The 19,481-nt window shown below is 43.1% G+C and overlaps 1 protein-coding gene across 4 annotated transcripts in view; it reads left to right on the top strand.

The window, feature by feature from the left end:
- The window catches only part of eml1 (EMAP like 1), a 148,995-nt gene that overhangs the window by 120,502 nt on the left and 9,012 nt on the right, over positions 1-19,481 (top strand). For all 4 annotated transcript variants that reach the window (XM_062041616.1, XM_062041617.1, XM_062041614.1 and 1 more), the window contains 4 exons: positions 2,172-2,306; positions 2,385-2,484; positions 2,738-2,889; positions 12,370-12,495. In XM_062041616.1, coding sequence (XP_061897600.1) covers positions 2,172-2,306; positions 2,385-2,484; positions 2,738-2,889; positions 12,370-12,495 — 513 coding nt within the window. The remainder of the gene's footprint in view (positions 1-2,171; positions 2,307-2,384; positions 2,485-2,737; positions 2,890-12,369; positions 12,496-19,481) is intronic.

Below are 19,481 nucleotides of genomic sequence, written 5' to 3'. Positions count from 1 at the left end.
AAATTTTGCTAATGGGAGTCACCGTTGTAGCCTTCAAAACCCTCCATCAATGTTTTATATACACACTGCAAGTACATGTATAATGTAGTAACAGACACATTCATAACAATATGTAATATGTTTAATATTTACCTTATTTTGATCCTTTTAATCATTGCCGGAACTAATTCCTCTGCGCATTTATTTCCGTTTCCATAGCATCGCACTTCCGACTTCCGGCAACAAATGTGTGTTCCTACTTCCGGAAACAAATGCGTGTGTGTTCTAATCATGGCAGACTTGGTAAAAAACAACGAAGACAATTATTTTTGGACAATTGAGGTTTCACAACCTTATCTTCTCTAATCTGAATATACGAAGAATTAACTACTACTTCTAGAAGCGAGCATGAAGGAAGAGTGAGATGTTGGATCAGACGGAAGCAGAAAGAGTTAGGTGAAAGTGATTTGAAGCTGCAAATGTGGAATTTGAAGCTAGGCTATTTTGACATAAATGGAGTGCTTACCCATATAAACCACAAAAAATGTCCCCAGCTAGCTGGATCAAACAGACAACTGTCTATCGATTGAGTCACACTTTATATTGATCATGATACACGCAGCACATCATGCATGTATCATGACAGACAACATATGCTGTCTGGCTAGCTGTGTACAAACCAAACATGAAATGTGGGGTAATACTTTACAGATACTGTAATATAATTGTTCATGTTTTTCAATCAGTACAGATTGGTGTTTTATCGCATTGTTGTGTATTACAAACTCAAACATGACATAGAAACTAGCTTATCTCTTGGCGTGGTTAGCTTTTATGGTTAATACCGTAGTATGCCGATGTGTTAGTAGGCTAGAAAAATAGTTCCTCAGTGTTCGCTTTTACAATAACAATGTCGCTACAGTTAGGTTATTACACATGTTACGGAATGTACATGAAGTATTGTTGATGGTTTTTGAATGCATGTTTAAAGTGATTTAGAGGTAAAATTGATTGCTCCCATTAGCTGCATCACTAGCCAACAAGAAAGAGACTATTTTTATATGTTAGAATGTCCATCTATCCATTTTCTACCGCTTGTCCCTTTCGGGGTCGCAGGGGTGGCTGGAGCCTATAAAAAAATGTAAAAAATAAAACTTTTGTCTTCCTGTCTCTCATAATAATTGTGAACAATAGGCACAATTCTAAAAATGTTTAAGCTGTTTCAGATATGAACAAATATATATACAATAAGAAGGATTTATGTGTACTCAAAAGCAAAGGCATGAACAAATCATATAAAGGAGTTAATCTTCAGAATATATTACAATTAGATATAAAAATATGTAACACGCTTAATATATTTAAAAATCTATATAAGAGTATTGTTAATATGCATACAAATAATGTATAAATGTCCATACACATAAAATGTTTATCATATGTAACATATATATGTTTTATACTGTTAACATTTTTGAAATAAATTAATGGTAAAAAAAAAAAAAGTTTAATGTAAAATGCGTAGGCCAAATAATCCTACACCTCTTCAGTCAAATATAATTTTTAGCTTTTTGTCTTTTTGGAAATATACAGTACAGGCCAAAAGTTTGGACACACCTTCTCATTCAATGTGTTTTCTTTATTTTCATGACTATTTACATTGTAGATTGTCACTGAAGGCATCAAAACTATGCATTGTGGAGTTATGTAATTAACAAAAAAAGGTGAAATAACTGAAAACATGTTTTATATTCTAGTTTCTTCAAAATAGCCACCCTTTGCTCTGATTACTGCTTTGCACACTTTTGGCATTCTCTCGATGAGCTTCAAGAAGTAGTCACCTGAAAGGGTTTTCACTTCACAGGTGTGCTTGAAGCTCATTGAGAGAATGCCAAGAGTGTGCAAAGCAGTAAACAGAGCAAAGGGTGGCTATTTTGAATAAACTAGAATATAAAACATGTTTTCAGTTATTTCACCTTTTTTTGTAAAGTACGTAACTCCACATGTGTTCATTCATAGTTTTGATGCCTTTAGTGACAATCTACAATGTATAGTCATGAAAATAAAGAAAATGCATTGAATGAGGAGAGGATGTGTCCAAACTTTTGGCCTGTACTGAATATGTACACTAGGTTGTACTTCACTGAAATAAAACCACCAAACTCAACAATTCATATAATTTTTGTGTCCAGAGCTCCAACGAGACAGTCTTCGCTACAGATTTTCACCCGACTGACAGCAAAATCCTGGTGACCTGCGGCAAGTCCCATCTCCATTTTTGGAGCTTGGAGAAAGGCGTCCTGGTCAAAAAACAAGGCCTTTTTGAAGTAAAACATCCTCCCCTCTTAGCTGCGTTGCACTTCATGTGAATGCTGAGCGGGTTTGTTCTTGTCTCTGTCTTTCAGAAACAGGAGAAGCCCAGGTTTGTTTTATGTGTGACCTTTGCAGAAAACGGAGACACTATCACAGGAGACTCCAGTGGGAACATCTTAGTGTGGGGGAAAGGTAAATAACAGTTTGACTTCCAGGAAATCTCGGGTGATCAATGTGTGTGTGTGCCTATGAAGTCATTATTAGCTTCAAAGCTAATAGAACAGGTTCATCCTGAGGACATTGAGAAGAAGACACACACACTTAGGCTCTCACTGATCCACTCTTATTGATCTGCCTGTCTTTCGGCCATTACCAGGCCCACCCTCTAGCGGTCAAATTTCCCCCTTCTCGTTCCATCTACCGTAATCTGGTCTCTGTCACGCAGGCACTAATCGCATCAGCCATGTCGTCCAAGGAGCTCACGAGGGCAGCATCTTTGCCCTGTGCATGCTGAGGAACGGCACGCTGGTGTCCGGAGGTAAAGACTGCCGGCTCATCTCTTGGGACAGCAGCTACCAGCAGATCCAAACATTGGAGGTGACAAATGCACTGCTTGATAGTTCAACTTCTGAATTTTATTTTTCCTGATGGAACTCTCCTGAAGGAATCGATAAAGTACTATCTATCTATTCTGTGCAGAAACATGGAAATTGGAGTTTGCAAATGAATTTTGAGCACCTCAGCTTCACATTCATGCAGCAATCCACACGCTTTCATCAAATATTAACAGTTCTTGTGAAGCGGAACTTGCTTATGTCAGCAAGAAGCTCCAATCTTGCCTGCTGCAGGTGTTGCAGAGTATAATGTCACAAATAAAACTTTTTTTTTTTGTCCAAACCATATGAAGGAGACTTAAGTTTGAATTTAAATAAACAGAGAGTGTACATCAGTGGTGTCCAAACTTTAACCGGCGAGGGCCGCATTCAGTAAAATGGAAGAATGCGGGGGCCATTTTTGACACATTTTGTTCGCTAAAGATTAGAGATGTCCATGATCTAGTTTTAGAAGCGTTGTGCTAAATAGATGCAGCTTTATTGAAGCACTAAACATCATGTAAGAGTATTGCTAAGTGTTAAGAAGATCTACCAGTACAAGGGTGTCCCTCAAGGTTCTGTGTTGGGCCCATTATTATTCACTATTTAGCAGAGGTGGGACCAAGTCATTGCTTTGCAAGTCACAAGTAAGTCTCAAGTCTTTGCCCTCAAGTCTCGAGTCAAGTCCCGAGTCAAGACAGGCAAGTCCAGAGTCAAGTCCAAAGTCAAGACTAGAAAGTCTCAAGTCAAGTCCCAAGTCCTGCATTTTGAGTTTCGAGTCCTTTTAAGTCCTTTTAACCACAGACTAATATTTTTACACAGATTGTGTATGCTTTTAAAACGCTGTATTTATTTATTAAAACAAGTGCATTTGAAATTGCAGGAAAAAAAATAGTGCTGACATTGCAATTCATAATAGCACTATTAACCAGTCATTTTAATACTTTAAACAATTTTAAACATTTAACTCATTCCTTTAAACACATTTGCAAAAACAAACATTAACATACTATTGGTTGTATTTTATGAAAATAACATTACCACAAAGTTGAGAAGGAGCAAAGATCTTCAATATTTGTATGTGAGAATCACAAATAAATCTTCTGGGGGAGGATGACCCCCCTACAGGGGTTTGGTTTACAAACTTCCAGCCCCACCTAAAACAAAATTCACCAGCCGCCACTGATTATGATGCATTCTCATTTTAGGCAAAGTATAAGACAATACTTTCTTAACAGTATAATTGTAACCAGGAATAAGTCTTCAAGTAACAATATTCAAATACTAACATTGTTGGGTAAAACAGCATTTGGTTTTATTCTGAATCCAGTGAAACAGATTGGTGGTTTTAGCTGATATAAAGACTTTCAGGTGTTTATATATGTTTAAGTATTTGGCAGACGCTTTTATCCAAAGCGACATACATAAAAAATAGATATAAAACAATCACTGTAAACATTATCATTTAAGGGAAGAATGTAATACAAAATATCAATACAAAGTGTCAAGACAGAATAAACTCTCTGCTGCTGCAGCAACAGAGTTACAGTCTATAGGTCCCTAAAATATATAGATATCTAATGTATTCATACATTGTTTATGTAGGATATACGCATGTATATATAATCTAATCATATTGTTTCTTCAACTTAAAAATAGCTGACCGTTTTTTTCCCCTTTCTCTGGGATTATATTCCCAGTTTTGATCTCGGACGTCTGGTCATTTATAGCGTATAAGAATATTATATTGTAGCGTCCCGGAAGAGTTAGTGTTGCAAAGGATTCTGGGTATCTGTTCTGTTGTGTTTATGTTGTGTTGCGGTGTGGATGTTCTCCCAAAATGTGTTTGTCTACTTGTTTGGTGTGTGTTCACAGTGTGGTGCATGTTTGTGACTGTGTTAATGTTGTTTTTATACGGCCACCCTGACTGTGACATGTGTGGCTGTTGACTAAGTATGCTGTGCTTTCACTTGTAGGCGTGTGTTTAAAATTGGCTTGATCATTAAAAGTTGAACCGATCGTTCATTGGGTCAGCATTTCTTGACATCTTCAAGCAAAGACATTTGTCAAACCCGTTCAACGCTACATTGGTGTCAGAAGTGGGATGGCTTTCTCAAAGAAGCTTGAGGATCTCATCAAGTGCTGGGAGAATGCACTTCCGGATGAAGACCGACTACCTCGTCACCAGGAAGAGGAAAGGAACAAGCGCCGCCCTGGTGGATTGGAGGCTCAACTACCTCACCACCAAGTAAATGAGAGGAACCTGCGCCGCCCTAGTGGACGGGAGGCCCATCCACGTGGCGGAAGAATGGACGCTCAATATGATGGGACAAGATTGGAAGCTCAACCAGATGGAAGAAGTGCGCCTCGTGTTGGAAGGAGTGCCTGGCGAAGAAGTGCCTCTCCTGCGGTGATGGTGGACACAAATTCCCTGCGAGATGACTACAGGCCAAGCATCGCCACTCCAAAGCTTCCTCACTATAGTGGAGAAGGCTCTATTGAATCCTTCCTCCTCCAGGTCCAGCTAGCAGCACGTTTGAATGGCTGGTCTGATGTGGCAACCGCAGGGCATGTGGCGCTGTCCCTGGAAGGCCCAGCCTTACAGTGTTTGGTCGATTTACAAGAGGAGGAATTGGCTGATTGGGGGGCCATGCGCGAGGCTCTTCAACGACGTTACGGGCGACCAATCCATGCAGACGAAGCACAAGAGCAGCTGTATAAGCGGCGACGCCTTTTGGGAGAAAGTCTCGGAGCTTATGCTGCGGACCTGCGCCATCTGGTGCGAAGGGGTCACCCAGCGTTCCCAGAAGTATTACAGGAAGAGCTCACCGTACAAGCCTTTGTCCGTGGTCTACAGCCTGAACGACTTCGGGAACATCTCAGACTGTTTGCTAAACACTCTCTCTCTGCCGCATTGACTGAAGCCGAACGTGTGGAGCACGTCCTGTTTCCAGATGGCCGCCGTGATGTTCCGCGAGTCCGCCAGGCTGGATGGGACGAGACCGAACGAGAGGGAACCGACCAAGTGACTGCAAGGCCCCGGCCACGCTTCTCCCAGAGAAGGCAGACCGAAGTGAACTGTTACCGCTGCGGTGTCCCTGGCCACATTGCAAGACACTGTCCAGCCCCTGCCCCCATTGACGTTGCCGCTGAGGTGTCGTCAAACTAGAGAGGGGTGTCAGTGTCGGGGAACTGACACCCGGGATGGTTTCCATTGTACCCGAATGTGACGCACAGCGCTTGGGCCGCCTGGGCAGGGCCCGGGGGCTATACCTGGAATGCGAGCTTGATGGAACAGTCTGCAGAGCCCTGGTTGACACGGGGTCCACTATCTCCATCATCCGGCCGGGTGTCCTTCCCCACTTGCAGCGCAGCTTGCCATCAGGCTGGACAATCACCAACGCCCGAATTACAACCGTCACCGGTAGCAAGGCTGCCATGCTGGGCCAAGGGACAGTGTGCATTAAGGTGGCGGACCAAGAGAGACGACACCCATTCTGGCTGGCTGACATTCAAGACCCCTGCATTGTTGGGCTTGACCTGTTGGAGATGTGGGGAGCTGTGGTCGATGTGCCTAGGGCCACGCTTCATCTTGGTGAGAAAACAGTTGCCCTCCAGGGTACTGATGAGCCAGGCGCCTGCAGAGTGACAGCCCCCACAGAGCCATCCCCGGCTACGGCCTTCATGGTGGACCAGGAGAAGTCTCAACCTAACCCTTCTACTAATAGACTGCCTACTATAGAGACCCAGCAGGCTATTGCAGAACTGTTAGAGCGAAGCAGTCAAGGCCTGGATACCACCCAGCAGGAGCGACTGAAAAGCTTACTGAATGCCTTCCAAGACATTTTTGCAGCGAAAGATGAAGACTGCATGCACACCAGTCTCGTACTCCACGACATTGACACAGGAGACGCACGACCAATCCGGCTACACCCACGCCGTCTGCCCCTTGCCAAACGAGTGGCTGCCCAGGAGAAAATCGAGGAGATGCGCCAGGCGGGCGTCATCGAGCCCTCCAGCAGTCCATGGGCAGCCCCCGCAGTTCTGGTCAAAAAGAAGGACGGTTCGTGGCGGTTCTGCGTCGACTACAGACGGCTCAACGATGTAACCCGCAAGGACTCCTACCCGTTGCCGCGCATAGATGATGCGCTGGACTACATCACTGGCTCCTCCTGGTTCAGCTCCCTGGATCTCCGAAGTGGCTATTGGCAGGTGGAGTTGGCCGCCGAAGCTCGACCAAAGACAGCGTTCACAATAGGTCAAGGACTCTGGCAGTTCAAGGTGATGCCGTTCGGGCTTTGCAACGCACCTGCCACGTTTGAACGGTTGATGGAGAGAGTGCTGGCATCCATCCCCCGTGATCGCTGTGTGGTGTACCTGGATGACCTCCTGGTGCATGCTGCAGGATTTAAAGGGGCTCTACAGAACCTCCAGCATGTGTTCCAGGCCATTCGTCAGGCTGGGCTGCGATTGAACCCCAAAAAGTGCCATTTGCTTCGGCGTGAAGTTTCCTTCCTGGGGCATGTCGTCAGTGGGCAAGGTGTTGCTACTGATCCAGCCAAAGTTGCCACTGTCCGTGACTGGCCAGCGCCAAGAGATGTTAAAGAGTTGCGGAGTTTCCTGGGACTGGCATCCTATTACCGGAGATTTATCAAGGACTTTGCAACGATTGCTGGCCCCTTGCACCAGCTCACACACAAGGGACAGTTATATGAATGGACTGACAGCTGCAATGAGGCTTTTGCACAGCTGCGAGAGGCCTTGGTCCGAGCCCCAGTGTTGGCCTACCCAGACCCCAGCCGACCTTTCGTGGTCGATACAGATGCCAGTGATGTCGGTGTGGGGGTTGTGCTGTCACAGGAAGGGAATCACGGCGAGCAGGTCGTGGCCTTTTACAGTCGGGGGCTGAGCAAGCCAGAGCGGAACTACTGCGTCACCCGTCGGGAATTGTTGGCCATTGTCCTGGGCCTTCGTCATTTCCGACCCTACCTTTATGGTCAACGGTTTGTGTTGCGGACAGATCACGCCTCCCTCACCTGGTTGCTGAACTTCAAGGAACCCGAGGGGCAGCTGGCCAGGTGGGTCGAGATCTTGCAGGAATATGACTTCACGATTTCTCATCGACCAGGCCGCCTGCACGGCAACGCTGATGCACTGTCCAGACGGCCCTGTGAGGAGGCGTGTCGTTTCTGCCAGCGGGCGGAAGAGCGGTGCATGCCAGACCCATCAGTAGCTGCAGTCAGGCAACATGACATCACAGTCGACCTGGACAGCTTCACCCCCCAACAATTGATCGACCATCAAAGACAAGACCCAGTGCTTGAGAGAGCTCGCAGCTGGGTGGGGGCACAGCAGCGGCCGGAATGGACCACAGTGGTGCACTTGGATACTGAGACCAAAGCACTGTACTCCCAGTGGGACAGCCTCCTGTTGTCTCGCGACCTGCTGTATCGTCGCTGGGAAGCTCCGACAGGACAACATGCTGCCCTCCAACTCGTGGTGCCCCGTGTGCTGCGGCCTCAGGTCCTCGAAGTGATGCATGGCTTCCCAGGGACTGGCCATTTTGGAGTGACCAAGACCTTGCTCCGACTGAGGCAGCGTTTTTACTGGCCGGGCTGTCGCCGTGACGTGGAGATGCACGTCCACCGCTGTGATGCATGCACAGCAAAGAAAGGCCCCACACGCCGCTCCCATGCTCCACTACAGCAGTTCCAGGTGGGGGCCCCCATGGAACGAGTGGGTGTGGACATTCTAGGCCCATTTCCGGTCACTGATAGTGGAAACCGTTACATCTTGGTGGCCATGGATTACTTCACGAAGTGGCCAGAAGCGTATGCGGTACCCGACCAGAGCGCTGCAACAACGGCAGAGAGATTGGTTTCGGAGATGTTCTGCCGATTCGGAGCTCCAGAGGAGTTGCACAGCGACCAGGGACGGAACTTCGAGTCCCAGGTATTCCAGGAGGTGTGCCGTCGCCTGGGTGTGAAAAAGACTCGCACCACGCCGCTGCATCCTCAGAGCGACGGGTTGGTGGAGCGTTTTAATAGAACCTTGGCCACACAACTTGCCATTCTCACCGACAAGCGGCAGAGAGACTGGGATTTACACCTCCCACTCATTCTTTGGGCCTACAGGACAGCGGTGCAGGAGTCAACACGCTGCACCCCTGCATCATTGATGTTTGGTCACGAACTACGCACGCCTGTTGATTTGGTTTTTGGCCCAGCCCCAGAACCAGAAGTGAGAGGAGCGCCGGGCCTGGACTACTACTACAACCTTGTGGAGCGGCTGCGGGAGGCCCACGATTTTGCCCGCACCAGCCTGACGGAGGCTGGGGCCCAACAGAAGCGGGCATATGACCTCCGCAGTCGAGGCCAGGACTTTGAACCAGGCGCGCATGTCTGGGTCTACAACCCGGTGAGAAAGAAAGGACTCTCCCCAAAGCTCACTAGCCACTGGGTGGGACCCTGCAAGGTCCTCCAGAAGTTGTCCGACGTGGTCTATCGGATACGACTGGCACCTCGGAACCGGCTGGTGGTGCTGCACCGAGACCGCTTGGCCCCATACCAGCCATTGGACCAGAGCCGGGGGCACTTGGAGTCAACCACTCTGCCAGAGAGGGAGATACCCCCAGGGAGCAACGAGGATGCTGAGGTAATACCCCCTTCCGACCTACCTGCAGACTGTGGTAGCAGCCAGCCGCCATCAGAGGGGCGTCGACGACGCCGGTTGCCTCAGCACTTGCGGGACTTTGTGATGAACGCATGGGCTGTTGGGGACAACGAACCCAGCTAGGTGGGGGCTGTGTAGCGTCCCGGAAGAGTTAGTGTTGCAAAGGATTCTGGGTATCTGTTCTGTTGTGTTTATGTTGTGTTGCGGTGTGGATGTTCTCCCAAAATGTGTTTGTCTACTTGTTTGGTGTGTGTTCACAGTGTGGTGCATGTTTGTGACTGTGTTAATGTTGTTTTTATACGGCCACCCTGACTGTGACATGTGTGGCTGTTGACTAAGTATGCTGTGCTTTCACTTGTAGGCGTGTGTTTAAAATTGGCTTGATCATTAAAAGTTGAACCGATCGTTCATTGGGTCAGCATTTCTTGACATCTTCAAGCAAAGACATTTGTCAAACCCGTTCAACGCTACAATATTACTGTTAAGCAAACTATGAATAATAAAACATGTGTCCGTTATCATAGCTACACGTATGACAAAAAAGCGCGTGAAAATGAGTGGTATTCAGTGAGGTAAGATTAATTAAATTTGCTGACAGTTCATTGCTCCTGCCAAATGAATTGCACTGAGTGGAGCGGATCACCACTCCAAGATGGCGGCTCCGCGTCTCGTCTGCGCCAGTAGGCAGTAGCGCTCAATGCTGCGTACCCTTATAAGATGTCTTTGGTTATAACGTTAGCAGTGAGTTTACAGCCTCACTGATTTAACTACACAGCAAATAAAAGTCATGTTACTTAGCCAATAAACGTTATCTTACATTCAAAACTTACCCTTCTTTGTGCAACTTCAAATGTCGAACGAAGTTGGAAGTTGTTGCGTCTCCGTCTGTAATATTCGAACTGCGTGATTTGCATAAGGCAATTCGTTTTTTGTTGACCAAGTCGTAGTTTTTATACCCGAACGAAACCAACTTTGGCATAATTGTTTCTCACTGCCGCATTGTTTGACAACTCATGTTCGGTGGTTGTCCTGCAATTGGATTGGATGAGAGCTGTGGGATGAAAACAACGTAGATTTAATTTGATTGGCTGTTGTACTGACAGCACACACGCTGACAAGCAGCACACACGCTTATAGACACAGACGTATAAAATGAAAGATACGGAGCGCTCCCAAATAACTTTTTAAGGTTTGGGTTTTGGGGAAAGTAGCAAGTCATGTCAAGTCAAAAGCCTCAAGTCCAAGTGAAGTCACAAGTCATTGATGTTAAAGTCTAAGTCGAGTTGCAAGTCTCTTTACATTTTGTCAAGTCGAGTCTAAAGTCATCAAATTCATGACTCGAGTCTGACTCGAGTCCAAGTCATGTGACTCGAGTCCACACCTCTGGAGATGTCCGATAATGGCTTTTTTGCCGATATCCGATATTCCGATATTGTCTAACTCTTAATTACCGATACCGATATCAACCGATACCGATATATACAGTTGTGGAATTAACACATTATTATGCCTAATTTTGTTGTCATACTCCGCTGGATGCATTAAACAATGTAACACGATTTTCTAAAATAAGAGAACAACTTCAACTCAAGTTATGGAAAAAAGTGCCAACATGGCACTGCCATATTTATTATTGAAGTCACAAAGTGCTATTTTTTTTAAACATGCCTCAAAACAGCAGCTTGGAATTTGGGACATGCTCTCCCTGAGAGAGCATTAGGAGGTTGAGGTGGGTGGGGTTGGGGGGTAGCGGGGGGTGTATATTGCGGGGGGTGTATATTGTAGCGTCCCGGAAGAGTTAGTGCTGCAAGGGGTTCTGGGTATTTGTTCTGTTGTGTTTATGTTGTGTTACGGCGCGGATGTTCTCCCGAAATGTGTTTGTCATTCTTGTTTGGTGTGGGTTCACAGTGTGGCGCATATTTGTAACAGTGTTAAAGTTGTTTATACGGCCACCCTCAGTGTGACCTGTATGGCTGTTGATCAAGTATGCTTTGCATTCACTTGTGAGTGTGTCAAAAGCCGTAGATATTACAGTATGTGACTGGGCCGGCACACAAAGGCAGTGCCTTCAAGGTTTATTGGCGCTCTGTACTTCTTCCTACGTCCGTGTACACAGCGGCGTTTTAAAAAGTCTTCAATGTTACTTTTTGAAACCGATACCGATCATTTTGAAACCGATACCGAAAATTTGCGATATTACATTTTAAAGCATTTATCGGCCGATAATATCGGCAGTCCGATATTATCGAACATCTCTACTAAAGATGCTCAACGCCAACCAGTGTATGTCAATATATGCTAAGCTAGCTGAACAAAACATCTCTGTTAAGCTTTGTGTCGTAGGTGACAAAGAAAATGAGTGTCATCTAACAACGAGGGCTGTCAAAAATAGTGAGTTAACTCATGCAATCAATCACAAAAAATATTGCATTAGTCATGTAAAGACGCAGATTAATCACACAGTTTATTTTGCTCCTTTACCGTAAACGGACTCTAACAATGATATTACATTTGTGACCAAGTATTGAGGCCTTTTTAATTGAATTGAAATTCAAAGTTAAATGAAATCATGCAAGCGAGTAATAGTTGTGATTAATCATGATTAATCCAATTTCAAAAGTGTGATTAATCTGATTTTAAAAATGTATCGTTTTGACAGCATTATTAATAATGTCTCGATAATAATGAACTCATTCAATTTTTACGACCTACCGAGGGCCAGTGGAAAACCAGCGGCGGGCCGAAACTGGTCCCCGGGCCGCAATGTGGACACTCCTGGTGTACATGATTGTTATTTTGCTTGTGGTTGCAGGTTCCTGAATTGTTTGGTCCAATCCGGACGGTAGCTGAGGGCAGAGGGGAGACTGTTCTCATCGGAACCACAAAGAATTTTGTACTACAAGGCACCTTAGATGGAGAGTTCCTGCCCATCACACAGGTAATAGAGCTGGGAATCTCACCATAATCTCATAATCTCATTATAATAATAATAATATCTCCATATGGCGATTGGGCGATTCTCGATATATTGCTTTTAATAGCCTACAATATATCTGACTAAAGGAGTGAAACAGAAATAATATGTGCAATAGTTGGGGTTTGTTTGTCCTTCAGTTAGTTATGGGTGGATTTTGATAAAAATTTTGGAAAATGTCAGAAAGTGATTAATTTTGGGGGTGATCCGAACCGTTTCTATGTCATGTACTGTATGTTTTCTTGTGTTTAAAGAGGAACTGCACTTTTTTTTTTAATTTTGCCTATCATTCACGATCCTTATGTAAGACAAGAACACATGTATTTTTATTTTTTTATGCATTCTAAGTCATAAAATACAACAAGTATGCGGTGGCTAAACATGCAGCAAATGGGAGTACAATATTCTGCCCGTAAAGCCCTCTAAAAACATCCAAGAAACGGCAATAATACTCCATGTAAATCTTGTAACCTGAATATTAACCAAGTATTAGTGATATTGTTACTATAAGCGCTAACGCAGACAATCTATTTTTAGCGGCGCCGTGATCACAGAAAGTTAACAAGCTTATGCTGCTATATTGACATATTGAGCCGGTGAGCTGCTGCATCCACTCAAATTAATCAAAGTTAATTCTAGAATATAATGCCTCTCACTTGTATAGTAGAAGGTTTTGGCCATAAACCGAAAAGTGGTCAACTTTGACATCCAACTTATGGCGAGAAATACACAAAAAGACGCTTGTTTGCGACAAATTTTGTACCAGTAATTCTTCATCTATAGATATGAACATCCCATCAATGGGCATCCCAGTGAGAGCAGACATTGTACAGTAAGTGATTGTTTGTTATGTTCAAATTTTGTATTATTATTATTATTAGCCTTTATTTAACCAGGTAAAATCCCATTGAGATCAAAGATCTCTTTTCCAAGGGAGACCTGGCCAAGAGGGCAGCAGCAAGGTTACATTAAAAACAGTAAACAAATACATAAAACATCACATTTACGACATTAAAACTTGCTCACATAACACATGTGCATACAGACAAGGTAGACTGCAGTCCTTTCACAGAAGCTTTAAACTCATTCAACGTAACAAGGGTTTGAAGTTTAATATTCGATTGTAGGTTATTCCAAGCCTTCGCTGCTGAAAACCTAAATGCTTTCTTGCCCAGTTCAGTTCTTACTTTGGGGACGACAAATTGCAGAACATTCATTGAACGAAGATTGTGACTTCCTTGTTTCTTTGTTAAAAGACAAGACAGATAAGATGGAGTGATACCCAGAATGGTTTTGTAGATGAAAACATACCAATGATTGAGGCGTCGAGCACATAAAGATGTCCAGTTAACCATTGAGTATAATATGCAATGGTGAGTAAGGGGAGCGCAGTTGGTGATAAATCTCAGTGCACCGTGGTACACACTACCCAGCTTGTGGAGACAACCAGCAGTAGCATTCATGTACAACACATCTCCATAGTCAATAACAGGTAAGAAGGTTGTTTCCACCAATTTCTGTTTCACAGTAAAAGAAAAGCAAGACTTGTTTCTATAATAAAATCTCAGTAAAAGTTTCAGTTTTTTTACAACATACTGAATGTGCTCCTTAAAACTCAAGTGGTCAACAATTAAAAATCCTAAATATTTAAAAGCAGATACTAACAGAATTTGTTGCCCATTTCTTGTTAAAATGTTCTCACACAGTGCTGATCTTACAGTTTTTGATGTGGTAAAGAACATACACTTTGTTTTCTCTGCATTTAAAACCAGTTGAAGATAGCAAAGTTGTTCTTGTACTCTGTCAAATGCATGTTGTAGATATTTAAAGGCCTCAGCAGGAGTGGGTGCTGTACAGTATATGACAGTATCATCAGCATAGAAATGGAAAGTTGAGTTCGGAATATTCTGTCCAAGATTATTTATGTAATAGTGAATAATAATGGGCCCAACACAGAACCTTGAGGGACACCCTTGTACTGGTAGATCTTCTTAACACTTAGCAATACTCTTACATGATGTTTAGTGCTTCAATAAAGCTGCATCTATTTAGCACAATGCTTCTAAAACTAGATCATCCTTCCTTATTTTCGGGTTCAAAATTATAAGTTTCTGATTCAAAATGTGTCCCAAAGTAGTCTTTGTTGGCTCTAATTAAGTCTGCCATGTGGGTTTGTTGTTGTTGAAAGGAAAAGCGACTGTTGTGATGCATCTGTGAAAAAAATATGTCGCTGTATGCTTAAAATGAGCAAAATACGTACATATTACATGTTATTATGAAAGTATCTGTTACCACATTACATATATACTTACAGCATGTATATAAAATAATTACTTGTTTTTAAAGCGCTTTGTAGTTGAAATAGAGCGACTCCCATCGGCTCCATTGTTAGCCGACTTTTGCTAACACTGTTTTACGAGAAAGAATGCACCAAAAAAAAGAAAAACATTTTGTCTTACATAAGGATTGTGAGTGATAGACAACATTCCAAAAAAAAGTGCATTTCCCCTTTAGCTCATGAGGCTTGACGCGTATGTATATCATCCATGCCTCCACCCACAGTGACAAAGAGAGTGGGTAACTGAAAAGAGCATTCACTCCGTTATTTTTATTCCGCAGAGAGTGACGAACCCTCTTCTAGCCTGTTTGGAAGCGACAAACAAAACATGCAGGACATGGCAATATAATTTATTCTTCCATTATTCACTTCAGGCAGGAGGTTATGTATATTAGTTTAGTTTAGTCTTTTTTTGAAGGGACAATGCACAGAAACATTAAGCTCAAAGATAGATATGTTCTGCACCAGATTATAGCGAAATAGCTAATGTCCATTGGCGATCCCTGGTTACCTAAATTAAAGTGATACAAAAATCATGCAATAAAATTATAACAATGAAATTATACTATAGCATGTAATCAAATTCAGAAAAGTCATAATATGCCCTTTCATTGACACATACTTATACATTACAACCACACCTCATTTACATCATCACACATGGACAATACATGCTCTTGTTCACATCTGTATCATTTGTAAAAACAACCATGATTTTAACACACAACAACATTTTTACAATTTTGTTTAGAAAAGTTTACAACAAAAGGTTCTCATGCATAAATAAATACACATTAAGTTGACATGTCAAAAATAGTGCCCTCCTTAGTGACCGTGTTAGCAACTTTGATTGCTCCAAAGCCACTTTTTAACTTCAATTGTGAATGAAGAATAATCTGTCAGACTTTTCAAGTTTGTTGTGAGGTCGTTCCTTTCCTTTATCGCTTTATATGAAAAGGCTGATTGTGCAAAAGAGGTTTTACATCTGTGTATGCTACACTGCCCCCTGGTGGAGAATTGTGTGTTTCTAGTTGTCACAGCAGATGTAAACTGGACAAAGTGCTTAAGTGGCACTGGTGCAGTGTTATTTAGGATTCAATGGGCCATTCGCATTGATGCTAATCTTTGAATGTTAGCAAACTTTAACAATCAGTATTTTTGAAGAACTAAACAGTGACGGTGGTGTGGTTTTCGGTCAAGGATTTTGAGCGATTGTTTGTGCAAGGTTTCCAATGGCCTCAGTGTCCTTTTGCTTGCCTGGGACCAACATGTTATACAATAGTAAAAACAAGACATAATCATTGCATTAAAATAAGTTTGAGCTGCCTCCAATGTTAACAAATTCCTGATACATTTGAACATTTTTATGTTGTACTTAAGACTCTGGCACATCTGTTTGATATGTTTTTTAAAGCCAACGATATTCACTATTTTTTTGTATTATTTCCTTATTAACAGTTATATTTGGAAAGGATGACATTTTATATTTGTTTACAAAATACATTGGTGCCGTTTTCTTAATGTTTGATGTAAGACTAGAATCATGTAGCCATCTTGCCACCTTCTCCATGGCTGCTGTAAGTTTTTTGGCAACCGTTTCAGCGTCCTTTCCCCAGGTATAAATAACCGTGTCATCTGCATACATCTGGATATTAAAGTTAAAGTACCAATGATTGTCACACACACACTAGGTGTGGTGAAATTTGTCCTCTGCATTTGACCCATCCCCTTGATCACCCCCTGGGAGGTGAGGGGAGCAGTGGGCAGCAGCGTAGCCGCGCCCGGGAATCATTTTTGGTGATTTAACCCCCAATTCCAACCCTTGATGCTGAGTGCCAAGCAGGGAGGTAATGGGTCCCATTTTTATAGTCTTTGGTATGACTCGGCCGGGGTTTGAACTCACAACCTACCGATCTCAGGGCGGACACTCTAACCACTAGGCCACTGAGTAGGTTAACATCCTCACATAGAGATGGCAGGTCGTTTATATACATGGAGAAAAGAAGAGGGCCGATATTAAAGCCTTGTGGCAGGGCAATATCAGTAGCAGTGAAACTGGATGTTGTGTTATCAATACGGACACATTGGGTCCGACCAGATAGATATGACATAATCCAGGGCAGAGTATCTGTCGAAAGTTTAAAAGTTGTTATTTTGTAAGTAACGGGGGGTGACTGACTGTATCGAATGCCTTGCGGAGGTCTAAGAATATTCACTGTGGTATGTTTGTTGGTCTGTCTGTCTGTCGGTCTGTTTGTTAGTCAGCAAAATTGCTCAAAAAGTTATGGTGGATTTTGATTAAACTTTCGGGAAATGTCAGAAATGTGATAATGAACAAGTGATTAGATTTTGGGGGTGAAACATATCACCGTCAGGATTCAGAATTTTTTTTTTAGGATTCCCTATCTATTGAGAGATAGAGCCTGGTAGAGATCTGCGTTTTTTCGAGTGCTTTTCTAGTTTGCAGAATAATTAATAGAGAGTACAAACAGCAATAGGGCAACATACTGTAACTGTAAAAAGGGATTTTCTTTTTAGGTTACCGATAAAATTTCAATGCCAGGCTCGGGATCTTTCTGTGTGGAGTTTCCATGTTCTCCCCGTGACTGCGTGGGTTCCCTCCGGGTACTACGGCTTCCTCCCACCTCCAAAGACATGCACCTGGGGATAGGTTGATTGGCAACACTAAATTGGCCCTAGTGTGTGAATGTGAGTGTGAATGTTGTCTGTCTATCTGTGTTGGCACTGGGATGAGGTGGCGACTTGTCCAGGGTGTACCCCGCCTCCTGCCCGAATGCAGCTGAGATAGGCTCCAGCACCCCCCGCGACCCCAAGAGGGACAAGCGGTAGAAAATGGATGGATGGATGGTTTCTGATAAAAGGTGACACTATTTTAAACACATTGAGGAAACTCTCATGTCTCATTAGTAGATCAAACCTATTAAGTAGAAACAAAACAAAACAATATTTCTCTTAGTAGGCACATTTTTCCCTATACGTCAATGGCTGTGCTGTCCGTGTATCGTATTTTAGCGACACACTTCTTACATACTGCAAAGTCCTCACCCAGCTTTGTCCCATACACACTATCAAAACTAAAGTGAGTCCCCACTTTTGCTTTTAAATGCATTTTAGCTCTGTTCTTTGTCTCGTGGCTCGGTTGGAAGCGCTGCCGTGCCAGCAACCTGAGGGTTCCTGGTTTGATCCTTGGCTTCCGCCATCCTAGTGTTTCAGCAAGACACTTCACCCTTGCTCCTGATGGGTCGTGGTTAGGGGCCTTGCATGGCAGCTCCCGCCATCGTAATGCGAATGTGGAAATAGGGTCAAAGCGCTTTGAGTACCTTGAAGGTAGAAAAGCGCTATACAAGCATAACCCATTTATTTTTGTCACTACCACCCACACTGCAAAAAGTCAGTGTTCAAAAACAAGAAAAAAACAAACAAAAATTAGGGGTATTTTATTTGAACTAAGCAAAATTATCTGCCAATAGAACAAGAACATTTGGCTTGTCAAGACTTTCCAAAACAAGTCAAATTAGCTAACCTCAATGAACCCAAAAATACCTTAAAATAAGTATATTCTCACTAATAACAACTGTACTACTATATGAGTCTGTATTTTCTATTGTTTCATTGAAAATAAAACAGCAAAGTCCATTTGGCTGTCATCTGTTTTAATTATGAGACACAATTGTGTCAAAGTCATGACTTTTTTTTTCCATGCTTGAAATAAGAATTGATTACTTTAAAAAAGTAGTTTTATACTTGAGTGTTGATGACACAGCTTTGCAACAGTTGATATTCTAGTTTCAAGCAAGTTTTACTTAATATAGGTCATAAAATCTCAGCAACAAGCTGTAATATTTTACTGAGATCATTTAAGACCAAAACCCTTAAAACAAGTAAAACACTCTAACATAAAAATCTGCTTAGTGAGAAGAATGATCTTATCAGACAGAAAACAAGCAAATATCACCCTTATTTGAGATATTTAATCTTACTTGGATTTCAGTTTTTTCAATGCAGTTTTCAGTCACATCTTAAACGCACCAAAAAAACAACATTAAGGGCTATGTGGGAAAAACAACTATTGATTGATTATATTCTCCGTGGCCTTGTGGTTAGAGTGTCCGCCCTGAGATCGGTAGGTTGTGAGTTCATACCGGCCGAGTCATACCAAAGACTATAAAAATGGGACCCATTACCTCCCTGCTTGCCATTCAGCATCAAGGGTTGGAATTGGGGGTTAAATCACCAAAATGATTCTCGAGCGCGGCCACCGCTGCTGCTCACTGCTCCCCTCACCTCCCAGAGGGTGGAACAAGGGGATGGGTCAAATGCAGAGGGTAATTTCACCACACCTAGTGTGTGTGTGTGTGTGTGTGTGTGTGTGTGTGTGTGTGTGTGTGTGTGTGTGTGTGTGTGTGTGTGTGTGTGTGTGTGTGTGTGTGTGTGTGTGTGTGTGTGTGTGTGTGTGTGTGTGTGACTATCAGTGGTACTCTATATTTACTTTAACTTTTATACTCCAATGCAGAGGAAATACAATGTCAGTAAAAAAAAAAAGGAGGCACCTACCTGTTTTAAAACCTCTTGCTTTTTTCCTCCCTCTTCC

This window comes from Entelurus aequoreus, linkage group LG03 (assembly GCF_033978785.1).
Source record: "Entelurus aequoreus isolate RoL-2023_Sb linkage group LG03, RoL_Eaeq_v1.1, whole genome shotgun sequence".
Taxonomy (NCBI): Eukaryota; Metazoa; Chordata; class Actinopteri; order Syngnathiformes; family Syngnathidae; genus Entelurus; species Entelurus aequoreus.
Note: the sequence above shows the minus strand (reverse complement) of the source record. Positions and strands in the feature narration are given on the sequence as shown.